Source organism: Salmo salar, chromosome 04 (genome assembly GCF_965601325.2).
Source record: "Salmo salar chromosome 04, fSalSal1, whole genome shotgun sequence".
Taxonomy (NCBI): Eukaryota; Metazoa; Chordata; class Actinopteri; order Salmoniformes; family Salmonidae; genus Salmo; species Salmo salar.
Window position 1 is genome coordinate 31,109,037 of NC_138294.1, and position 26,223 is coordinate 31,135,259.

A 26,223-nucleotide genomic window follows, 5' to 3' on the forward strand; every position below is an offset into this window, starting at 1 on the left:
GGACTGAAAAACGTCGCCGGAAGCTCTGGACTGGGAACTGTCGCCGGAAACTCTGGACGGGGAACTGTCGCCTGAAGCTCTGGACGGGGAACTGTCGCCGGAAGCTCTGGACTGGGAATGTGCACTGGAATCCTGATGCGTGGTACTGGCATGGGTGGCGCCAGACTGGTAACCCCCACCTCAGGACGAGTGCAGGGAGCAGGAACAGGACACTCCAGACTGGGCATGCGCACTGGAGGTCTGATGCGTGGAACTGGCCTATGTGGCGCCAGACTGGTAACACACACCTCAGGGCGAGTGCTGGAAGGAGATACAGGACGTACCGGACTATGGAGGCAAACTGGAGACCAGGCATGCTGAGCAGGCCTACTCCTTCCTGGCTGAATGACCATCTTCGCCCTACACCCGTGAGGAGCTTGCACCGACCGCACCGGGCTGTGAGTGCGTATGGGCGATATAGTGCGCATCACACCATAACCCATTGCTCGTTCATCCACTCGCTCCTCAGCACGCCTGCTCCGCAGTGCTCTTAATGCCAGTACCTCTCTCCGGAATCTTATGTCGAGCTCCGCGCCTGACTCCCTGACTGGATCCGGTTCACTCCACGTCTGTCTCCGATAAGCACGGGAAGTTAGATCAGGTCTCCCCCCTGACATCGCCAAACTCCCCGTATGCCCCCCAAAAAAGAATTTGGCGGGGCTGCCTCTCCACCTTGCCTCTTGGTGGATATATCGCCTCGTAGTATCGTCGCTCCCTCTTTGCTGCTTCAATTTCCTCCCTCGGGGTTGTTCTGTCACGGCTGTTCAAATGATCGGACCAAAGCGCAGCGTGTTCGTAGTTCCACATCTTTATTAACCGTGATACTAAATGCAATACACCAAACACTTGAAATACCAAAACAACAAACCGTGACACAGAGAGGAAAACACACTACTCAAAAATGAACAACCCACAAAACCAAAAGGAAAAACCCCCCTTCATAAATATGATCTCCAATTAGAGACAACGAGAACCGGCTGCCTCTAATTGGAGATCATCCCAATAACCCCAACATAGAAATCCAGAAACCCACATAGAAACAGAAAACAAGAAAACCACCCAAAACACCCCCTGTCATGCCCTGACCACACTACTATAGAAAATGACCTCTTACAAGGGTCAGGACGTGACAGCCGCAACAATTGTCTCCCACTGGAGTATGTCTTTGACCACAGCTTGTGCCATCTGTCCCATAACCTATAAAGACCCATCTCATCCAGCTCAGCAGCCACTACTGTCCGTCGCCATGTCATTTTTGGCCGGTGTATCTTATAAAAGTTATAGTTCACCCTATTACAGAAATGTGTCCATTGTTGTCTTACCTCGGTCTTGTCCTGATTCCACGGCATCTACTCCACAATCCCTCAAATCACAAACTACAGGCTCTTCTCCAAAATGAATACGGGAAAAAATATACTATACAATATCCCTATACTAACGTCACAAAAGTTGAGAAAACCAATCAGAATGCAGGTGAAACATGTCTGTCCAGCTAACCTTCACAAATGTGTCAGTTCAGGTGTTATAAGAATGTATTTAACGAGCTGTGAGGAACTGAAGAATAAATTAACGTGTCTGTGACAAAGCTTATCTAGATAGACATATTTGCTTGACATGCATATTATTTAAGAGTAACAGTAATCAATAATAATACATTTAGTTTCTTAACCTGCTTTCAGTTAAAACCAATCTCAAAGTGCTAAAGAGTAAGTATATTGTTACTATTGAGTGTACAGTGTACAGTAACTGTTATTATTAGCATTAGGTGTTGGGTTAAGTAGTTTTAGTTTTTACAGGCTCTGATTCAGACGGAGATAAATTGACAAAAAAATTCACTTAAGTACATTTTGGGGGGCATAAGTCCATGTTAAATCAACTTATCTCAAGTCTGAATAGGGTCCCCATTGCCTACCAAAATGTTTTTTTTTTAACCTTTTGTTTTAACTATGCAAGTCAGTTAAGAACAAATTCTTATTTACAATGATGGCCTAGGAACAGTGGGTTAACTGCCTTGTTCAGGGGCAGAACAACAGATTTTTACCTTGTCAGCTCGGGGATTCGATCTAGCAACCTTCAGATCTAGCAACCCAACATACCCTTGCTCACTTTTCACGTTTTGCCGCCTTAAATTAAAATATTAAAACGGATTCATTTGGGATTTTTTTTCACTGATCTACACAACCTACAACACATTTTCAAATTAAATAACAATTGTAGAAATGTGACAATACTTTTGGTCCCCTAAATTGGGGGAACTATGTACAAGAAGTGCTGTAATTCCTAAACGGTTCACCCAATGTTGATCAAAATAGACAGCTGACTGTCTGCACACAAAGACACTAAACACATTATGCCCTGTTCAAATCGATCATTATTGTGTCACCTGGTCAAATTGTTCACAAAACAAAACATACAATATCCTTTAAATAAATGCACGTTGCTACACCCGCAATAATATCATCTAAATATGTGCATGTGACCAATAACATTTTATTTTATTTGATGTAAAAAAAGAAAAAAAAAAATTTTTAATCAAGAATGATTAGAGAGTGTTCCTGGCTGTTTTTTCTCTCTCCCCCCCCTCTCTCGCTCTCCCCCTCTCTCCCCGTCTCTCACTCTCCCCCTTCTCTCGCTCTTCCCCTTCTCTCTCTCTGTTCTCTGCCTCGAAATGGAATGCTCATCCACCATCACTCAACATTCACAAATTATTTGGAGAAGAAAGAATGCACACAGGATAAGTTAATCTATAACAGTCTTTTGAGAAACAAATGAACAGGTGTTAACTTTGATGCGGTTTCATGATATTGAAAAACACAGCAAAGATTCCTGGGTACACCACCAAGGCTGCCGCTCAGATAACAGGATAATATCTCCCTCCATGCCCCTCCTCTTTTTTGTGTTGTGTGTGAAAAGCAAATACAGCTGTAGATGGAGTTGTAGTTGTTACAAACTCCACCCACACGGGTCCCTGGGACAGCTTAAATAACAAACTCAATGTCTGGGTGCTCTTGTCGAGTATCTCAGACTATGTCATGGTATTTGTAGATGATTGTGTGGAACCAGTTGGATGATTGGATGGACTGTAGGCTACAATGCTGTTTTCTCAAAGAAAAAAAAATGAAGTTGACGCTACTGTATCTCTTCGGTATGTGCCCCTTGATTATTGTGACTGTGGTTGTAGAGACTTGAAAGCTGTCGTTAAACTCATTTGTGACACCTTTAGACATTTTCCCATGTGATACAGAAACGTCATATATGTATATATAGGTAAGCTATACATGTAGGCTTATTAGTCTTATTAGCTATGTTTCCAAATGTAATTACTATATCTGCAGGCTAGGCTACCTGATGCTTTATACAATTTTATGGGACTTCCACTGTTGTTCCAGGCATAGCCTACACCCTAAAGTTAGACAACAAATATAAAAGGAGGCATCGACCCATTTGCTAAGGTTGTAGGGAGATTTTCTGTGCAAAAGCAATTACACAAGCATAGCCGCAGAAAGCAGTTTGATGGTGGGGGCTGGTTGCTGTTAGTTTTTTTCCTTCTTTTTTATTTTTCAGGGGGTGCTATAGCACCCCTATTTCCCGTGGCTATGTTCACAAGCGTTGATGGCTACACCTAACAACAGTTGTGTGAAAAAAAATGTGCAGACAAACTCTGTTGTATCTCATAGAGAAAGCGAAGTTGATCAACTTGAGTAACTCAAGGTTATCTATTTCTCTGGTACTAATGATCTGACTGCAACCAATTTGCCTCTTATTTGAATGTTGGGCTTGAATGTGAGCTCACACAAGTCATTCCCGTCTGTGTTTAGGATGGAGAAGAGAGAGCATTTTCTCTTGGTAACAAGATTTTATCAACTCACTGCATTAGATGTTTGTCCAACTTGCCTAAATTGATGCTCTTGAACAACTTCCCTTTTCTGAAACTGTAATATGAACAACTGTGTTTATGTTTCGTATGACGTTTTAATACATTATTGTCGTGATAAGAACTACAGTTGGGAATCTCCTCCATGTTGTTGTATCATTGAATGACAATGAGCATAGGTCCATCAACAAAATGAAGAACCCCGTAGATCAAACATTCAGGACCTGTTTCCTGGACACAAATTAAGCCCTGGACTAAAGAGTATGCACAATGTAGAATCTCCATTAAAATAGTATTTTTGTCCAGGACTAGGCCTAATATGTGTCTGGGAAACAAGCCCTCAAAGTATTTAAGATGTAGTGTGAGAAGGAAGTGATGTGGGTTTTTAGGTTTTGGTTTTGTCTGTCAGATCTATCTTGAGTTTCTTGACTGAGGTGCTTGTGAACTGTTAAGGGACTGTAAGTTATTTATAATGGAGGGATACCTGGAGAAAATCGGACCTCTCTGAAATGAAAATGAATGACCCTTCAGTAAAATATATTTTTACACTCCCTGACCGCTTGAAATAAGACAAGTGACCCTCCCCTGTACCCAAAATGAAACAAAGTGGATAGCAGAGAACATGCCAACCATATACCCTCAATCCTAGGACAGACGAGAGCCTTTAGATATGTAGCATTAGAAACTGTTCTTCATTTTGTAAGCATTAGCCTACATGCCAAAGTTGTCAGAAGGTTGTGGATTCACATTCCACCGCGGACAAGGGGAGGGGGGAAAAGATCTCTATTATAATAAAAGCACTGCCTGAATCTATCATCTTATTTTAATTCTGAGAAGAAATTGCCTTTTATAAGCACATTTATGCAATTCTACTTTATTTTACATAACTGGAGACAAGCAGAATCTTTTAATATCACACCAGAGCAAGACAATGAATGAGCGCATGCTGCAGCACCAGAGAGGTTGTGATTTCAATACAGGCTGTTAAAAAATAGGATAGTCTAAGTTAGGAACAGTGCTAACAGTGTAAAAATGAACCAGTTACATCTGAAGTTTCTAATCGTCGAATTTGAGAAAAAAATATTTGTTTTTTAACACAGAGCAGCATATCATCAGGTAGGCCTACGGTATATGCACTGTTTACATTCACGAAACTGTCTACTAATTTATTATATTTTATTCCATGATATTGTTGTTACAAAATAGATTTGTGTTGACTGTGATTAGGTTATGGGAATACAAGAGCATCTGCTATGCTAAATTACCACATGATCCTCAAACTAAAGACTGGACAAACTCCTGTTTCTTAAAGTTAATTCAAAGGCACTGTAGAATGACTGTATAGCTTTATAAAGCATTTTTTTTGTGTCATTATTGTTTAATTCTAAGTAATTGTTATTGGAAATGTATTGGTCAGAGTCGGTCAGAGACAGCATGCTCAAGTGTTTTGGAAAGAAATGAAAGGGATACCGGTCTGTAGATTGACATCAGAGGGGTCGAGTGTTGGTTTCTTGAGAAGGGGAGTGATTGGCCATCTTGAAGTCAGAGGGGCCAGTGGTTAGGAATGAGTTGACTAGGAATGGGAGAAGGTAACAAATGACATGACCCTCCCCTGGACTAAATAAAAAAAATACTAAACCTTCCCCTTGACTGAAATTGAAAAAGCATTTTCCTCCAGGTCACAACCAGCCCCTAATTGGAAAAACACCTGGCTGTTGACCAAGAAAATGCTTTGAAGGGAAGGTAGCATAAAACTAAGCACATATAACATGGATTTGCATTAGTATATGCATCAAAGTTACACCAAACTTGTAATTTTTTTTGTTATTACTTAAAACCGAGTAATGTCGGAAAATGTTTTTCTGGGGTGTAATGTAATATGGAGGACCCAGCAAACCAGCTTATTCCCTAGAATGTAAACTCCCACAGAAATAACTTCAAATTAAACCAAATCGTTTGCACTCATTATTATTGGTTTCAATCAAATGTTTTGCTTCCAAAGAACAGCAAAGGAGCGATGTGGTTCAGAGCGAGTAACCGTTTATTCACAGCTAATCTAATTTTGTCTCCTAGAGATATCTTTGTCAGTTTTTCCGCTATTTGTATTACATACAAGAAAATGCACTGCGATAGGAAACAAATTCATGACAGACAGAGAGACATTAAACAAACACATTCATGACCAATAAAAACAAAAGTTTACATCTCAAATACTTTTTTGTGGGGTGGGGGGGCTTTCTTCTACTGGAAGTGTTCCAAGAGTTTCACTTTCTTCTCATCTGTCCAAAAGCCTTCCAGGAACCCATGGTCTTCACATGGATTTTTTTTAAAGCCAGAAAGAATCATATCTACACAGCACAACAATTGTCATTGAAAGCACAGTGCTTCACTTCTGAATAATTCTACTTCCATCAAATATCCCCATCTCTTCATAATGTATCACATGACAAAGACTAAGTCATCATTTAAATACTATATTTGATGAGACTCTGTGTGCTAATTTAGGTTAGACTATTCATTTGTTATCTTAACACTATAACATGTTATATAACAGGCCTAACCTTTCTGTTGGAAAATTCTATGTTTCACTGTTGGCCGCATCTTATTTTAGATAAAAGTGCATTGCACAAGCCACAACATGTCGCTCATAGTACATAATATGTATTTGAAAAGTACATTACCTGAATAATGGAATATGGGTTTACCGTTCTTAGGGTACTCAACCCATACCATGAAGGCCAATGGGGTGCTGCCTTCTGTCCTCTTCCCAGCTTCACACACCTTCTTCATCTAGGAAGAGAAGGATGTGTTAGTAAGAACTACAAAAAATACAAAATGAGGATGCTACTACCACCACCACTACTACTAAAAGTAATTATCTACAGGTCGACTAAATGCTTGAGGACATAGATGTCAAAACATGAGAAGAAGTTATTAAGGGTAGAAAAATAGGAAATAGCCTTTGTATTACTTTGATTAATGAAAATCACTTCTTGCATATCGGTAACTGCCAAGACTGACTATAGCTTATAACGGCCTTAATCTGGATTTACACTCTACTAGGCATACTCTAATAGAGGCTCTGCAAATGTTTTGTAACTTTTAGCAACAAAAATATTTCACTTTCTGTCTTTTATTATTGCTCAGATTAACACCTGGACGAGTGAAAGTGTCAGGGAAGCCTAGTGGTAAGAGCGTTGGACAAGTAACCAGAAGGTTGCAAGTTCAAATCGCTGAGCTGACAAGATACAAATCTGTCGTTCTGCCCCTGAACAAGGCAGTTAACACACTGTTCCTAGGCCGTCATTGAAAATAAGAATTTGTTCTTAACTGACTTGCCTAGTTAAATAAAGGAGAGAAAAAAAAGCCAAGCCCCTACTAGCTGACTAAGAATAACTACCCTCTGCTCATTTGACTGCCATTTGGTCACAAAGCCCTCTGCTTCTTTTGCCTCACAGACTGTGGACATCGAACACATTAAAAAATAACAGGAATCAGACAACAAAATTAAGTAGGACATAATTTACAGGATATGATTGAACTGTGCTGTGTATAGTCAACTTTTTTCTTACCTCAGGTCTTATCCCAGCTTTGATTAGACTAGTACATGCAACTTCAATTGTAGGCCTATTTACTCTCCAGGCTTCGTTTTGAAATGATATGGAACCATCATGGAAATCGTTGAAATGGTCTCTATGTAGACTGACATGGGCTGGGAATGTCATACCTGATTAGGCCTCTGTCTAATTGTCTCTTTTGCTTGTGTCTTGTGTGTTTTTGTGCTGTGGAAAGGATTTAAATCTTCTGAGGACAGTGCACTTTGTCTAATCGAATCTAATTTTGTTATCCCTGGTAATACCTTGCCCTTCTGACTACACATTGGAGATACTCAACTTCCCTTTTGATTAGCTGAGGTGATTTGGTCAAGTGTGAAATGCTCAATCGTGCAACAGTTGATCCTTGATTGCGATACAGTTTTGGAAACCTTGAACATTCAACTTAATTATCATCCAGAAATAACTTTAAAAGTAGGCCTACACAAGATACACTTAGTGTTAGCTGTTTTAACACAGATTTCCACCAAGATTTTTTTGTATAACACAGCTTTGAGCCAATGTTTGTTTTGTTTTCCTTTAGTGTCCTAGTTCAGGTAAATTTGCAACGAAAAACACCAATGTGGGAATCAGTGTCAAAACGATGCACATTAAGTGCATAATTTGTATTTGTAAAATTATTTTGGGGTGATGTGAAGGTAGAGTTACTGTAGTTGCCGAAATCGTATTGCATGCAATGATTATTAGCCGGTTAGACAGAGCATCGGCCATCGGGACAGCTGTACACAGTGACTCCACTGGGATCAATGGTTAGAATGAATGAATGACCTGTATGGCCTTGGTTTCTCATAAGCAGGTTAGACCTAGCTCTGATTTACCCAAGGTGTGTTTGGTTTTCGCCAGGCATAATGAGAAACAAGTCGTCCAAAAAGTTATACCTTTGACTCATCTGTCCTTAGAACATTCTTCCAAGAGTCTTGATGATCATCCAAGTGCTTCCATTTTTTTGTTTCTTGATGAGATGGGTCCCATTATGTCTGGTGAAAACCAAACATTGCATTCCACAGTAAGAACCTCATACCAACGGTCAAGCAGGTGGTAGTGTGATGGATTGTGGATGCTTTGCTGCCTCAGGACCTGGATGACTTGCCATAGAAGGAAACATGAATTCTGCTATGTATCAGAGAATTGTCTGGCCATCCGTCTGTGAGCTGAAGCGCAGCTGGGTCATGTAGCAAGACAATTATCAAAAACAGACAAGTCTACATGAAAGTTGTTTAAAATCAACACATTTTTAGTTTTGGAATGGCTGAGTCAAAGTCCGGACCCAATCCCAATGTAGATGTTGCGGCAGAACCAAATTATTTTAAATGTACTATATTACAAATTGGATCGCCAAAAAAAGACAACTTTTGCATTACCGTGTAATTTACCAATAAAATGGTATGACGGTGAAGTGGACATACTCACACTGATTAACTCTTCAGTCATATCGCAGTTTACCTATTTGCTTACGGTCTTGTCTACACCTAGTGACTCGTTTTGTTAATTAGATGAAAGAAAGAATATTCAATTTTATTTGAAACGGCAAGCCAGACAAAATTAAATGGGCCTATTTACAGTATATTAAAGAATATGAATTCAGAGGGCAGAAATGATTAAATATTAAACCATTAGACCTCTCACTAAAGGCCTTAGTCATACAAAAGTTATACTTAAACACAAACTGGTTCTCTAGCAGATTAGTAAGAATGTCTCACCCCATGTTCAAGAATGGCCTTTTTCCCTTCATTAAGATTACAACCATTCATTATATGTTTCACGTGTGATAGGCCAAGGCCAGAGTGACCCCAAGGGCCAAGACTGAGCAGCCCGGCAGCTAGGGATTGCCTAAGTGGGTATCTCACCTGACGTGGGCATGTTTTACCTACAGACTCCATTTATCATACAGTATTCCATATAAGGAATACAGACAGACCTTATGAAAGTTGCACAGTATACCCTTGTGAAATAAATCAAATCTAGTGATACATAACTTGACATTTCTGCCATCCATTGTGACATTGTGGGAGGATAACCAACCTTCCAATTAATGGCAATGCATTTCTTAGCCGCTATAAATGCTAGGTTACACAGTTTCTTCTGATAACAGTCTCCAGTATCAACATTTCCAAGCAAACAAAAACAGGGAGAATATGTGGACATAATGAGATAAAAGAACATACTCTTTGCCAGAATTCATCCACCCTTCACAAGACAATAACATTTGCAAATTTGCCCCCTTTTGTGCTTTACACCTCCAGCAGAATAATGCCATTTCTGAATGCATGATATTCAGTTTAACTTGCATATACAGTGGCAAGAAGAAGTATGTGAACCCTTTGGAATTATCTGGATTTCTGCATAAATTGGTCATAAAGTTTTATCTGATCATCTAAATCACAACAACAGACAAACGCAGTCTGCTTAAACTAATAACACACAAATTATTGTATTTTTATTGTCGATTTTGAATGCATCATTTAAACATTCACAGTGTAGTTTAGAAAAACCCTAGGCTTTCTCCAAAAGCTAATTGGAATCAGGAGTCTGCCAACCTGGAGTACAATCATTGACACGAGATTGGAGATGTTGGTTAGAGCTGCCCTGCCCTATAAAAACACTCACAAAATGTGAGTTTGCTATTCACAATAAGCATTGCCTGATGTGAACCATGCCTCAAACAAAAGAGATCTCAGAAGGCCCAAGATTAAGAAAAGTTGACTTGCATAAAGCTGGAGAGGGTGACAAAAGTATCTCTAAAAGCCTTGATGTTCATCAGTCCACGGTTAGACAAATTGTCTATAAATGGAGAAAGTTCAGCACTGTTGTTAATCTCCCTAGGAGTGGCCGCCCCGCAAAGAGGACTGCAAGAGTACAGCGCAGAATGCTCAATGAGGTTAAGAAGAAACTTAGTGTCAGCGACGGACTTAAAGACATCTCTGGAACATGCTTACATCTCTGTTGACAAGTCTGTGATACGTAAAATAGTAAACAAGAATGGTGTTCATGGGAGGACAACACAGAAGAAGACACTGCTGTCCAAAAAAAACATTGTTGCACACATTGTTGCACACACTGAAGTTAACAAAAGAGCATCTGGGCGTTCCACAGCGCTACTGGCAAAATATTCTGTGGACAGATGAAATTAAAGTTTAGTTGTTTGGAAGGAACACACATCACTATTATCGCCTTTCTCTTGCATTTCAAAGATGATTATACAAAAAAAATACAAAAGAATGTTTGGTTTTTTCTATGTATTATCTTTTACCAGATCTATTGTGTTATATTCTCCTACATTCCTTTCACATTTCCACAAACTTCAAAGTGTTTCCTATCAAATGGTACCAAGAATACGCATATCCTTGCTTCATGGCCTGAGTTACAGGCAGTTATATTTGGGTATGTCATTTTAGGTGAAAATTGAAAAAAAGGGGCTGTGTTGTGAATTAGACTCCAGGTAATATCAAAGGGTTCACATACTTTTTCTTTCCACTGTAGTACATTCTATGGATGATCTTAAACTGCAGTCATTTATGTCTGAGATTATATGAACATGACAGGGCATATCTGTATCCATTCATCATCATCAATAGTGTCTCCCTGGTCTTCCACACATTTTTATTTTACATGTTTTGTGTCATCGCGAAAAGCCACTATCAACCCATGATACAGTTTGGAAATCAACTTTAGAGGTTTGTCTAACTGCTTTAAAATCATTTTAATCTTGAAGCTTTTCGCCTGTCCAGTGTTTGCTGCACTGAGAGAGTAAAGTGTTGTATCTGCAAAAGTTCCCCTCTGCGCAGTCACAGACTGGTCTTCCCTGACTGCCTGACCCATCTGATACTGCTCAGATAAGGCATGACAAAGAATTACCTTGGTGTACATTTATACATTATATTATCCAAGAAAACAATCAATGGTTCAATAATTGAAATTACCATTATTCCCAGATCACACTGTAGCCTACCCATCAACTCAAGATGGAACTTTGTATCCATTCACTAATTGTTATAATATATTGCAAAATTCACCTGAGCTCCATAGACTGGTCTTCCCTGGCTGTCTGACCCTGCTGGGACACCTGCCACCATCTGATCCTGCTAAGACATGATGAGCATAGTGTTGTGTACTGACAGTGAAGTCTGTAGAGCTGCTTAGATCCTGTGAGTGTGAAAAGTAGGGAGTTAGCTAGGGAAACTGACAGATCAATAACGTTACATTGCTATACTGACTAATAACAACTCATATTACGGTGGAATATATTGCTGTTTAATAATTTGGCCGCTTGTTTCATTGTTTGATTCATGTCTAGTGTGACTGAGGCAAAAATAACAGTTAAAGTTAGTGAACTAGCAAGCTAACGTTTGCCAACTTTTGCCTAGCTCTAGCTAATGGTACATCATAACATTTACTTCGGTATACAGAGCAAAACGGGCTGTGATTTTTTTGTTGTTGTTGCGGTTTATCCTATTTGGTTTTTCATTAAAAAAATTCACAAAAATCGAACCTATTATTTGAAGTAAAATGATTGAAAGAAATGAATGTGATTAATATTTCTCTCTGAAACAGGTGTGCCACAATTATTGGCACCCCTAGAAATAAATCAAGTATATTCCCATTCATATTTTACATTTTTAAGTTCACCTGAGTGATTAGGAACACTTAAGTGGTAAGCCATGACTTCCTGTTTCACTGGGGTATAAATATGAGGACATACAGTTTCCATATTTCTGCTTCTGTAACGGCCGTCGTAGGAAGTGGACCAAGGCGCAGCGGGTATGTGAATGCTCATATTTATTTTATGATGAACACTATACAAAAACAACGAAACGAAACGAAACGAAACGAAACGAAACGAAACGAAACGAAACGAAACGAAACCGGCCCGGCCCGGCCCGGCCCGGCCCGGCCCGGCCGCTAAACCGTCATGCAGGCTACACACAGCTATGCACAAACAACCTCCCACAATTCCCATGACAAACACACCCCTATACATAGGACCTTCAATCAGAGGCAACGAGGAACAGCTGCCTCCAATTGAAGGCCCAATACCAATTAACTAAACATAGAAATAGATAGACTAGACTGAACATAGAAATACACTAACATAGAACATAGACCAAAACCCTGGAATACTCTAAACAAACACCCCACTACATAAACACACACCACGAACCACATAAAACAAATACCCCCCCTGCCACGTCCTGACCAAACTACAATAACAAATGACCCCTTACTGGTCAGAATGTGACAGCATCACTATGGGAAAGACCCGAGAATACAGTAATGATGTACAACAAAAGGTTGTTGAGCTGCACAAATCAGGAAATGGCTATTAAAAAATAGCTAAACGGTTGAAAATGCCTATTTGTAGAATAATAGTGAAAACTATGAAATAACACACCTCAAAACAATGAAATAACACATATGGAATCATGTAGTAACCAACAAAGTGTTAAACAAATCTAAATATATTTTATATTTGAGATTCTTCAAACTAGCCACCCTTTGCCTTGATGACAGCATTGCACACTGTTGGCATTCTCTCAACCAGCTTCATGAGGTAGTCATCTGGAACGCATTTCAATTAACAGGTGTGCCTTTTTAAAAGTTAATTTGTGCAATTTCTTTCCTTCCTGCGTTTGACCCAGTTTTGTTGTAACAAGGTAGGGTCGGTATACAGAAGATAGCCCTATATGGTAAAAGACCAAGTCCATATTATGGCAAGAACAGCTAAAATAAGTGAAGAGAAATGACAGTCCATCATTACCTTTAGACATGAAAGTCAGTCAATCCGGAAAATTTCAAGAACTTTAAAGTTTCTTCAAGTGCAGTCGCAAAACCATCAAGCGCTATGACGAAACTGGCCCTCATGAGGACCACCACAGGAAAGGAAGACCCAGAGTTACCTCTGCTGTAGAGGATAAGTTCATTAGAGTTACCAGCCTCAGAAATCGGCAAATAACCTCTATGGGCTAGGTGGGACGCTTGTCCCACCTACGCAACAGCCAGTGTAATCCCGTGGTGCGATATTCAAATACCTTAGAAATGCTATTACTTCAATTTCTCAAACATATGACTATTTTACACCATTTTAAAGACAAGACTCTCGTTAATCTAACCACACTGTCCGATTTCAAAAAGGCTTTACAACGAAAGCAAAACATTAGATTATGTCAGCAGAGTACCCAGCCAGAAATAATCAGACACCCATTTTTCAAGCTAGCATATAATGTCACATAAACCCAAACCACAGCTAAATGCAGCACTAACCTTTGATGATTTTCATCAGATGACAATCCTAGGACATTATGTTATACAATACATGCATGTTTTGTTCAATCAAGTTCATATTTATATCAAAAACCAGCTTTTTACATTAGCATGTGACTAGCATGTGACTAGCATTCCCACCGAACACTTCCGGTGAATTTACTAAATTACTCACGATAAACGTTCACAAAAAACACAACAATTATTTTAAGAATTATAGATACAGAACTCCTTTATGCACTCGCTATGTCCGATTTTAAAATAGCTTTTCGGTGAAAGCACATTTTGCAATATTCTGAGTAGATAGCCCGGCCTTCACAGGCTAGCTATTTTGACACCCACCAAGTGTGGTACTCACCAAACTCCGATTTACTATTAGAAAAGTTTGATTACCTTTGCTGTTCTTCGTCAGAATGCACTCCCAGGGCTTCTACTTCAATAACAAATGTTGGTTTGGTCCCAAATAATCCATAGTTATATCCAAATAGCGGCGTTTTGTTCGTGCGTTCAAGACACTATCCAAGGGTGACAAAGGGTTACGCGCCCTACGCGTTTCGTGATGAAACATTTCTAAATATTCCATTACCGTACTTCGAAGCATGTCAACCGCTGTTTAAAATCAATTTTTATGCAATTTTTATTGTAAAAAAGCGATAATATTCCGACCGGGAGTCGTTGTTTTCGTTCAAAGAGAGAGAAAGTAAACATGGTGTCGGCTCGTGCACGCGCCTCCAGTCTCATTGTCCTCTGATCGACCACTATCAAAATGCGCTAATGTTTTTCAGCCAGGGCCTGCAAAGCCACCATTCATCTTTCTGGCGCCTTCTGAGAGCCTATGGGAGCGTTAGAAAATGTCACGTCATGCCAGAGATCCCCTGTTTTGGTTAGAGATGATCAAGAAGGCCATGAAATGGCCAGAGAGAGCGCTTCCTGTTTGGAATCTTCTCAGGTTTTGGCCTGCCAAATGAGTTCTGTTATACTCACAGACACCATTCAAATAGTTTTAGAAACTGTAGGGTGTTTTCTATCCAAATCAAACAATTATATGCATATTCTAGTTACTGGGCAGGAGTAGTAACCAGATTAAATCGGGTACGTTTTTTATCCGGCCGTGCAAATACTGCCCCCTATCCCCAACAGGTTAACTGCACCTCAGATTGCAGCCCAAATAAATGCTTCACAGAGTTCAAGTGACAGACATATCTCAACATCAACTGTTCAGAGGAGACTGTGTGAATCAGGCCTTCATGGTCGAATTGCTGCAACAACAAAAAACCTACTAAAGGACACCAATAAGAAGAAGAGACTTGCTTGGGCCAAGAAACTCCAGCAATTGGCATTAGAGATTTTTGGTTCCAACCGTCATGTCTTTCAGAGACGCAGAGTAGGTGTACGGATGATCTCCGCATGTGTTGGTCCCACTGTGAAGCATGGAGGAGGTGTGATGCTGTGGGGGTGCTTTGCTGGTGACACTGTCTTTGACTTATTTAGAATTCAAGGCACACTTGACCAGCATTGCTACCACAGCATTGTGCAGCGATACACCATCCCATCTGGTTTGCGCTTAGTGGGACTATCATTTGTTTTTCAATAGGACGATGACCCAAAACACACCTCCAGGCTGTGTAAGGGGTATTTCACCAATAATGAGAGTGATGGAATGCTGCATCAGATGGCCTGGCCTTCACATTCACCCGACCTCAACCCAATTGAGATGGTTTGGAATGAGTTGGACCGCAGAGTGAAGCAAAAGCAGTCAACAAGTGCTCAGCATATGTGGGAACTCCTTCCAGACTGTTGGAAAAGCATTCCAGGTGACTACCTCATGAAGCTGGTTGAGAGAATGCCAATAGTGTGCAAAGCTGTCTTCAAGGCAAAGGGTGGCTACTTTGAAGAATCTAAAGTCTAAAATATATTTTTATATGTTGAACACTTTTTTGGTTACTACATGATTCCATATGTGTTATTACTCTACAATGTAGAACATAGTAAAAATATAGAAAATCCATTGAATGAGTAGGTGTTTCCAAACGTTTGACTGGTACTGTATATTTGAGAAAAAATATTTGTTTTATGATAAGCATGTATTTTTTCTTTCAATTATTTTGCTTTAATTAAAGGTTGGATTTGTGTGAATTTATTTAATGAAAGAACAAGAGGATAAACAATAAAGACGTTTTTTTTCACTGCCCATTTTGCTCAGATTTACCAAGGGTGACAAAATTAGTGGAGAGCACTGAATATATTGTATCTGTCTCTAACTATATAAACAATTTAAATTCATGCCACTGGCTTTAGCCAGTACAAAGATATTTCAGCCAGTTCTGAAGTTATATGTTGCTGTAACAAGTCATGCATGCGAAGAGCTTTTGTCGTATTTTGTCCTGGTCAATTTTGACTAAGATTAATGTGTTTCTCTATTTTGTTGTAAACCTACTGTATGTTCTGACCGTTATAATGCGTGAACACGTTTTTTTGTGATTATGCTGATTATTAAACATAGTCCTACAGCCTAACATAACAGTTTGAGGTGTTTTCTGACACTTGCAAAATTGTGGCAGCTAGATGCAATAGTGGTTTTATTTTTCAAAATACATGTGTTTTAACAATTTATTAAACAAAGCTATGGTCTAACCTTTGTTTTTGTATGTCAGTGTTTGCTTATCCAGGATAAGCAGGAAAACAAATAGACATAGAGAAACACAGAGCACCACGTCATTGTAGACATTTTGGGCTGGTTTCCCGGACACAAATGAAGAATGAACATTTTCATTGAAAGTGTTTTTTAGTCAAGGACCAGTTTGACAAAATTGATGAATCTCTAATCAACTGTCAACTTAGATCTCTGCTTGCTACGAAATCTATTCTAAATGAGTATCAGTCAGGCTTCAGACCAAGGCATAGCACCATCTCAGCAGCATCACTGGTTTTAAATTAAGCAGTGGTGGAAAAGGTACCGAATTTCCATCACTTAAGTAAAAGTACAGATACCTTAATAGAAAATGACTCAAGTAAAAGTGAAAGTCACCCAGTAAAATACTACTTGAGTAAAAGTCTAAGGTTTGAAATATACTTAAGTATCAAAAGTAAATCTAATTTCTAAAATATACTTAAGTATCAAAAGTAAAACTATAAATAATTCCAAATTCTTTATATTGAGCAAACCAGACAGCATAATTTTTTTGTTTATTTTTAATTTATGGATAGCCAGGGGCACGCTCCAACACTCAGACATAATTTACAAAGGAAGCATGTGTTTAGTGAGTCATCAGATCACAGGCAATAGGGATGACCAGGGTTGTTCTCTTGGTAAGTGTGTGAATTTGACAATTTTATTTTATTAAGTGGTAAATTGTTTGGATCAGTGTTAATTTCATCAACAACAATAGTGACAAAAATATTCGCCAAACACTGGCTAAATAGACCAAGAACAAACTATAGGCTCAAATATTTTTCATTTCAGTTTACTAAAACGAAACTTGACTAAATTATCTCTGCTACTAAAATCGGACTGCTAAATAGACTGGACAATAGTTTTTGGAGAGATTGAGAGCTTTTCTGTGTCTGCGCAGGGACAGTTCTGTTAAGCAGAAGGAAAGAAGTCACAGCCTACTATACATCAGCTGGTGAGCTGCAGGTGAGCAAACTATGAGTGTGGGCAGAAATGCAGACAGACTCTACTCTGATTATCGGCTACACGACTCGTTCAGTTGACTCTCTCTTTGCCTGGATAAGAAACACAAGCTGCTTTACGAAATTAAAAACAATAGCAGCATTGATTTAAATAGTGATGTAACAGTCAAGCTATGTTTTTCTCTTTCTTGAGTATAGAAGTAGGTTGTCTTTGAGTTTCTAGTCTCGCTCAATCCTCTCACTTTCCCCACTGCATTTCGTGACCAGGTTCGGTGTAGCCAAGTCTCACTCTTTTCCTCAGAGAAAACAGCTTGGTTGTAGCTTTTACGGTTCAAAAGATACGACCCATAATACCGGCGCTACGTTTTAGTGGGCCTCATTTTCATTTTTAAATTACAGACATAAGAGCTACCAGTCCCAATCACAGGGATGACTAACTCTAGAAGTCCCGTTGATCACTACGGAATTAAGTAAATCTGCATTCAGTTTTTTTGCGCCCCATATATGGAATGAACTGCAGAGCTCTCTGCACTAAGAATGTCTGGTGCCTCTAGGGCAGTTCAGGCATATTTTGTATAATTTGTGCACATGCAGGGCTTTCTTGCAAAAGAGGTTTTGGTCTCAATGGAATTTGCCTCTTAAAATAAAAGTACCAAAAAATTAAGTAATAAATTATTGTTTTTTTTCGTTCTCACAATGATGGCATTTCAGTTATTGTGCCATTACCAGCAGAATAAGAGTTTGTTTACTTAATTTCAGTGTGTAGAACCTAAAACAGTTCTTCAGCTGTCCCCATAGGATAACCCTTTGAAGAACCATTTTTGGTTTCAGTTTGAACCCTTTTGGGTTCCATGTAGAACCCTTACCCCAGGGGGCCCTACATGGAACCCAAAAGGGTTCAAACTGAAACCAAAAATGCTTTTTATCTAGAACCAAAAAGGGGACATGGGGACAGCCGAAGAACTCTTTTGGAACCATTTTCTGTACTTTCTTTCCTGACCGTCACCATCACATCAGGCCTTTACAGTTTTGACCTCTTTAAACCATGAATAAGCACTGATTGCTGAGTGAACAATTGTGTAAAGTGTGCACGCATGCAGAAGAGGTTCACATTCATAGGAGTAATTTGTATCAGCTGTCACCAAATGTTTTGCGTCTTTTGTAGTGAGTTGTTTTTACTGTTTTGCAAAAATGTGCTTAGCATTTGCATTTTGTGTGAAAGCAATGAGTAATGACTTACAGTTTTACAAAAAATAATACTGTTGTGCGCATTAGGTTATGATAGAGATCAGTTCCATTAAAAGTTTAATTGAGAGGTCACTCACCTCTGAGTTGCTGTTTGCAAAAATGGATCGAGTAAGAGGCCGAGGGAAAGGACAAAGGAGAGGTAGAGGGGCCCATAGATGAAGAGGGGTTCAGATGTGTGGAGGTGGAACGTTTATGATTACCGTCCACATGACCAGATGTCCCTCCTAGACGCAATGAATTCCGGTTATATGGCAATCACTGAAGAGGACTGCCAAGCGCGGATGTGCCATGCAAGGAGATGTTTTCCTCGCTGCATTTTAAGGGAAAACATCCAGTGTGATGTTGATGAAGAGATGTGGCCTGATTGACAAGAACAAATGGACTGAATGTGGTGTATACTGTATTGGTGTTGCCTTTTTTACATTTCTTTGTTTTTGCCATGATTTGTTAGGTTGGTGTATTTTATTTTTATTCTCTGTATATACTGTACAGCATCATTGAATTTGTGAAGGACAACATTGAAAAAGGTCAAATTAAGCCTTTTGCTTCTGGATATTCATGTTCTTCAGTGACATTCTTTCTGCAATGGTCATCTTTGGTAAAACTCTATTTCGGAAAAAATAATACAGCCGATGCTTTGATATGTTTACATGACTTCATGGTGCATACCATAATTATAGTATCAACAAATGGCACAGAAATATGAAAGAGGGTAAACCATGTTAGAGTATATTGATAGTTTAGTTAGTATTTATTGGACCATTGTGTAACGATTTATTGAAATAACTTTTCAATAGATTACAAGTTGTATATTTTGATGGAGGTAGTTGATTTTGTGTCATGTATTTAATGTTTTGAGAGTCTTAATGCATTTTGCAAAATGTGTCATTTTGGCCAACGTGTTTCAGTTTTTACGGCTGCATGTTAATTGTTTCTAAAATGTTAATTCTGTTTGGACACATTTTATCAAGAAATCGAGATAAACTGTAATTTGCTACATTGCTATATTATTATCTCTCTTTCTCTCCACAGTACTCTGCTCAGCCCAGTTTTCAGCCCATTCAGAGACCCGGCAGGTGAAAGGCATCGTGGGAACGTTTCTCTCTTTTCCAGAAAGAGTGTTGAATTCTGGCACTTTACTTTATGGAGACCTTGGCAATATTGCACAGGTGTACCCTGGTAAACAAAGTAATACCAACCTTGTGAAGAGATTTAAAAACCGCCTTCACTGGAACAATGTTACTGGATTCTTCACTTTGTCAGACCTACAAATAGACGATTCTGGGGTTTATAATGTGGAGAAGGCAGATGAAGATGAAGGGAAGACGACACATACATTTCAGCTTACTGTGTACTGTAAGTGTGTGTGTGTGTGTGTGTGTGTGTGTGTGTGTGTGTGTGTGTGTGTGTGTGTGTGTGCTGTAAATTACAAAATCATTAAAACGGCAATCAGCAGTAGAAACAATACTAAAGCTGTCGCTTTTTGGTTTCGTAAAAAGCAGAAGGATGGGTCTGGAGAAATGTAACTACTCTCAAATTCATAGACAGAGCTATGGATGCAAGGACTGATCAGCCATTATATAAAAAATATAGTTTGTAGATATATAGTGTTTGTTTACAATTTCTTTGTTTACAAACACTGGAGTAAAACAAGTTTATGGGTTCTCATGAGGCATTTTGAAATATTCTTCATGTCACGTCCCGACCAGCAGAGGGAGGTATGGTATCAGTTTTGGGTCAGGATGTGGCAGGGTTTTTGTGTGTTAAGGGGTTTGTGTTGGTGATTAGACTCCCAATTGAAGGCAGGTGTGTTGAGTTGCCTTTGATTGGGAGTCCTATATAGTGGTGTGTGTTTTTCTTTGGGGTTGTGGATAGTTGTTTTTTGCACTGCGTTTTGTATAGCCTGCAAAACTGTTGCTGTCGTGAGTATCATTTATTGTTTTGTTTTTTCACTGTGGATGCTTTGCGTGTGTCTCATTAAAAGAAAATGAGTATCCACAACTCTGCTGCATTTTGGTCCTCTCTTCAACACCACGACATAACCTGTGACACTTCAAGAATCAATGAGTACATATCATTCATTTATAAGTCAAAAAATGGATGTAGCAACTGCTCTTTGTCACTTTAAAGATAAGTTCCATTTCACTAATTCACATTTTTTTCATTATTTGTCTTCCAGATGTTCTGTCCAAACCTCAGGTGACGGTCCATGATAACATCTCCTGTACAGTGGTGTGTTCTGTGGAGAACGGGAGAGAGGTGACCCTGTCCTGGTACAGAGGAGAGGAGAGACTCAACCAGACCAGCAGCCCTGACCTCAACATCACCCCCTCTCTACCTCTCAAGGTGGATGTACAGACCAGAGACTCTTACAGATGTGAGGCTGCTAACCCAGTCAGCAAGGAGACAGCTGTTGTTCCAAATTCCTGTATAGAGAGTGATCCCTCCAAGGTGACAGGTAAAAACATGTACAGTAGCAATGTTACATTGCTGATATTCAGACAATACCAACTTCTATATAAAACAGTAAGTATGGTAGAGCTCATTTTATGAAAACCAATGTTCTAATTTAAATAGTTCTCTCTTTCTTCTTTAGATGGTGATGAGAGGACCCGAGGTTGTCTTGTTTTTGCTGTAATCTGCATTTTGGTTGCTTCAGGACTTGCTGGACTTGCAATATATCTTAAGAAGAGGAGCAACGGACACTCACATGCAGGTATTAATCTTTTAACGGGGTGTCAAAGTCAAAACATGTTGTGCACAACCTTTTTTAATTATTATCATGGATAGTGTTTTGTTAAAGGTATTACATGTTTGCCTGAAAAACGGATGCAGGTCAAATGAAGTGGTGTATCTTCCACACTTCCTCTGCTTGGTCAGACAGTTGCATTATCTCAGACCACTTCTCTAAATGTTGAAAAAGCAGAAAGCACACGCACAAGCACACTCTGACAAGCATTACTTTATAGCTTCTCTGGCTCCAAAAAGACATCTAGCACAGACACAGGTACCCATAGTAACATTAGTCCTTATTGTTTGTAGAACCTGTCTTGGGGGTGAGCATTTGTGCATATGTGTTGCAAAACAATGAGGATAGATAAGAGGGCATCAGACATGTTTCCTTCCTCTGGTACAAAGTATCTAATGACGAAACATGATCCTTTTTCTTTACTTATTGTTTTGCTTCCTAACACCTCTTCTTGCCCCCCCTCTCTGCCCCTCTTTCCTTGTCCCTCTCAACCCTTCCTTCCCTACCTCTTTCCCTCTCCCTGTCTAGGAGTGAACAGGTATACAGGGACTGGAGTCGCTTAGGGACAAACCTAAATTGACATTAGTTTCTGATACACTCTCCAGTTACATCACATGGCTGCCAGCGAGGATGTTTAGACTACATGAAGGAGCGAAACAGGAAGGTTCTGAGAGGGTGACATGATAATTCACATCCAAGAGAAGGCGTTACATCCTAAAGAGGATGTTAAGACAAAATTATAGTAAATATTAAAATAGAAAACTTAATGGAGGCACAGTTACTGGATAAAATTCCCATTTATCCATTGTGCTGTTATCATTTCAGACTTCCTTTGTTGGTCATTCTCACAGTCTTTTGTTGAATTTGGGCCTTGATGAGATTCACTGATACAGACAAATTCAATAGCTATGCCTAGGGTTATTAGTAGGGTGATCCCTCTTTTCAAGTGCCCATTGTCCCAATGTATAGGTTAAAACAAATGGAACCTCTTTTAATACAATTCACTAGTGTGTTATCTATGCTATTGCTGTGCCATAGCTTATTTCAGTACTGTCTGTTCTGTTTAAATGTAGGTGCCTCCCCTGTATCTTTTTATAGCTGGTCATTGTTTAGCTTGCCAGTGGATAGCAGCTGTGTACTTAAAAAGCAATGTTTGGTGAGATAAAGCCACCTACTCCTCAACACAATGGCTATTAGGCTACGTTGGAAACCACTATAGATTCTGTTGAAACATTTCTGAGTGGTAGATCTTGATTTGCCTTTTGACTCAGAAAGTAATCTTTGGTGACATTTTACTCGTATTGCTTTTTGCAAAATGCAGACGTGACTAGGTGTAGTTCAGATCTTGCTTTGACAACAGCTGGGTTCATGCAGTTTGAATGTACGAAATTAACAGTTTAGTTTATTATGATGGACCATTTATTGCTTGTCCTTTTCTAGCAACACAGTATGTAGGTCATCTCTTAAGAATACAATCACTCCCTCCAGCAGACTCTCCTATTAGAGCATTTTATGCTTCACCTACATTAGCCCACATACAGTGCTGTATATAACTGTGAAAAAATACCAAATCTACCAATACCATAGTGAGTTGTTGCACTGGAAGATATTTCATTTTTGTACTTTTCTATTGAGACTGAATATGAAGATACATATATATATATATAGTTCACATTTCACTATTCTAAAATACAGTAACTGAATGACTTATTCAAACTGATAAAGATTTTTGTACTGAGTTTCAAACTGTGTAGAACGTTGAACACTTATGTGTTGGAATTCAAACATGTCTGCCTCTTTTGTTGAATCAGAGGGTATATTTATTACAAAACCTCATAACATCGAACTACTTTAATGAATATTTTACAGGCAAAGTGGACAAGTTGAGGAATGCTATGTTTCCAACTGATCGCTCCATGTCCTATACTCTTTTAAAAGATTGTATTGAGAAGGAGAGGCAATGCATGTTTGAATTTCATAAAGTAGAAAGGGAAGAGGTAGAAAGGATGCTGTTCTCTCTTTTGGATGACAAGTCACCTGGTACAGATAATCTTGATGCCAAATTGCTTAGAGTTACAGCTAACCAAATATCTACCCAATCTCTCATTTTTTTAAATAAGTGCTTGATATATGGGGTGTGCCCAGAAGTCTGGAAAGAGTCAAAGGTTATTCCACTACCTAAGGATAAAAAAAACCTGCATTCACTGGTCCTGGTCGTGCTATAAGCATGCTGCCTGTGCTAAGTAAAATATTAGAAAAAATGGTATCTGTACAAATCAAGGATTATTTCTCATGTAATGGTCTGATAACGAATTTCCAGCATGCATACAAAGAAGGGCATTTTACGAGTACGGCCTCAGCACAAATTACAGATGATTGGTTAAAGAGTATGGATGACAGGAAGTTAGTTGGTGCAGTGTTGCTAGATTTCAGTGCTGCTTTTGATGTAAATGATCATGAACTGTTACTAATGTAGGTAAACTAAAATGTTCTGCTTTTAAGTCTGCAGCTCTATCCTGGACGGAAAGCTTTCTATCCAGGAGAAGGCAAAAAGTGTTATTTAATGGTAGCTTTTCAAACAGTAAAGATATACATTGTGTTCCTCAAGGAAGTTGCCTTGGCCCACTTTTCTATCTTTACTAATGATTTACCTTCAGTAATGAACAAAGCACGAGTGGTCATGTATGCTGATGACTCTACAATGTATAGCGCGGCATCAGAATGTAATGAGCTAACAGATGTACTGAGCAGTCAACTAAGAATGGTGTCTGAGTGGGTTGATATGAACAAATTGGTGTTGAACATTTCTAAAACGAAATGTATTGTATTTGGTTTAAGATGTATGCTTGCTGATGATCACCATAGCAGCACGTGCTCCAGCAGGAATATCTCACTGGTCACCCCCAAAGCCAATTCTTCCTTTGGCCGCCTCTCCTTCCAGTTCTCTGCTGCCAATGGCTGGAACAAACTGCAAAAATCTCTGAAGCTGGAGACTCTTACCTCCCTCACTAGCTTTAAGCTAGACTCTACCTGGTTAAATAAAGGTGAAATAAAAAATCCCCAATTTAATTTGTTGATGAATAGAATGCATGTGGAGAAAGTGAGAAGAAAAAAAAATCTACTAGGCATCATGTTGGATGCAGCTTTATCATGGTCAGAACACATAGATAATATTGTTATTAAGATGTGTAAGGGAATTGCTGTTACAAGAAAATATTCAGAGTATGTAACATCTAGCACACCGAATCAGGTGACTCAATACCTGGTCTTATCACACTTAGAGTACTGTCCAGTTATATGGTCATCTGCAGCAAAGAAAGATATAAAAATGCACCAAATCGCTCAAAACAGGGCTGCCATATTAGCTCTTCATTGCTCTCTCCGTATGATTATTATCCAAATGCTTCAGAATTTGTCATGGCTTCACGTTGAAAACATATTACTATCCAGTCTTCTGATTTTCTTTAGCAATGTTATATTTAAAAAAAAAAACAGTATTTTTCAGGCCAGTTAGTACATACTAGCAACATGCATAACCACCAAACCAGACAGGTAAATTCAGGGCAGCTAAGACAACCCAAGCCAAGGACAAATCGCCTTAAATCTACGGGTTTATATAGAGCCATAGCTGAATGGAACTCTTTACCAATCCATATTTCTCAGGCAAAAAGTGAATCCACCTTCAAGAAAAAAACTAAAGAACATCTAATGCGATAGACCATATGACTGGACAGCAAATAGAAAGCTTTAACTGAATGTATTTCCTGTCAGGTATTTTAATTGTCTTTAATGTTTGAATGTTTGTGAAGTCTTGATTTGTGGTTGTTTGTAATGTCTTGATAATTGGTGTTGGACCCCAGGAAGATTAGCTAGCGTTACGGCGTTTGGTAATGGGGATCCTAATAAAAAAAAAATATATATATATATATATATACACTGCTCAAAAAAATAAAGGGAACACTTAAACAACACAATGTAACTCCAAGTCAATCACACTTCTGTGAAATCAAACTGTCCACTTAGGAAGCAACACTGATTGACAATAAATTTCACATGCTGTTGTGCAAATGGAATAGACAACTGGTGGAAATTATAAGCAATTAGCAAGACACCCCCAATAAAGGAGTGGTTCTGCAGGTGGGGACCACAGACCACTTCTCAGTTCCTATGCTTCCTGGCTGATGTTTTGGTCACTTTTGAATGCTGGCGGTGCTTTCACTCTAGTGGAAGCATGAGACGGAGTCTACAACCCACACAAGTGGCTCAGGTAGTGCAGCTCATCCAGGATGGCACATCAATGCGAGCTGTGGCAAGAAGGTTTGCTGTGTCTGTCAGCGTAGTGTCCAGAGCATGGAGGCGCTACCAGGAGACAGGCCAGTACATCAGGAGACGTGGAGGACGCCGTAGAAGGGCAACAACCCAGCAGCAGGACCGCTACCTCCGCCTTTGTGCAAGGAGGAGCAGGAGGAGCACTGCCAGAGCCCTGCAAAATGACCTCCAGCAGGCCACAAATGTGCATGTGTCTGCTCAAACGGTCAGAAACAGACTCCATGAGGGTGGTATGAGGGCCCGACATCCACAGGTGGGGGTTGTGCTTACAGCCCAACACCGTGCAGGACGTTTGGCATTTGCCAGAGAACACCAAGATCGGCAAATTCGCCACTGGCGCCCTGTGCTCTTCACAGATGAAAGCAGGTTCACACTGAGCACGTGACAGACGTGACAGAGTCTGGAGACACCGTGGAGAACGTTCTGCTGCCTGCAACATCCTCCAGCATGACCGGTTTGGCGGTGGGTCAGTCATGGTG

General features: G+C 39.5%; 1 protein-coding gene across 1 annotated transcript; it reads left to right on the top strand.

Annotated features, from left to right (window-relative positions):
• Nucleotides 1-3,035: 3,035 nt before the first annotated feature.
• Nucleotides 3,036-24,477, top strand: LOC106598658 (SLAM family member 9). Its single transcript, XM_082974340.1, has 5 exons — nt 3,036-3,184; nt 19,699-20,022; nt 20,846-21,124; nt 21,263-21,382; nt 21,944-24,477. Exons 1-5 carry the CDS (start codon nt 3,085-3,087, stop codon nt 21,976-21,978), a joined length of 858 nt encoding a protein of 285 aa, XP_082830466.1. The 5' UTR covers nt 3,036-3,084; the 3' UTR covers nt 21,979-24,477.
• The last annotated feature ends 1,746 nt before the right edge of the window (nt 24,478-26,223 follow it).

What these genes read in the sequence shown, in the direction of transcription:
- LOC106598658 (XM_082974340.1), top strand. Translation starts at nt 3,085, where the DNA reads ATGATTGTGTGGAACCAGTTGGATGATTGGATGGACTGTAGGCTACAA. An exon ending in GACGCTACTGTATCTCTTCG is followed by an intron (nt 3,185 to 19,698) that starts GTATGTGCCCCT and finishes TTCTCTCCACAG; the next exon opens with TACTCTGCTCAGCCCAGTTT. An exon ending in ATTTCAGCTTACTGTGTACT is followed by an intron (nt 20,023 to 20,845) that starts GTAAGTGTGTGT and finishes TTTGTCTTCCAG; the next exon opens with ATGTTCTGTCCAAACCTCAG.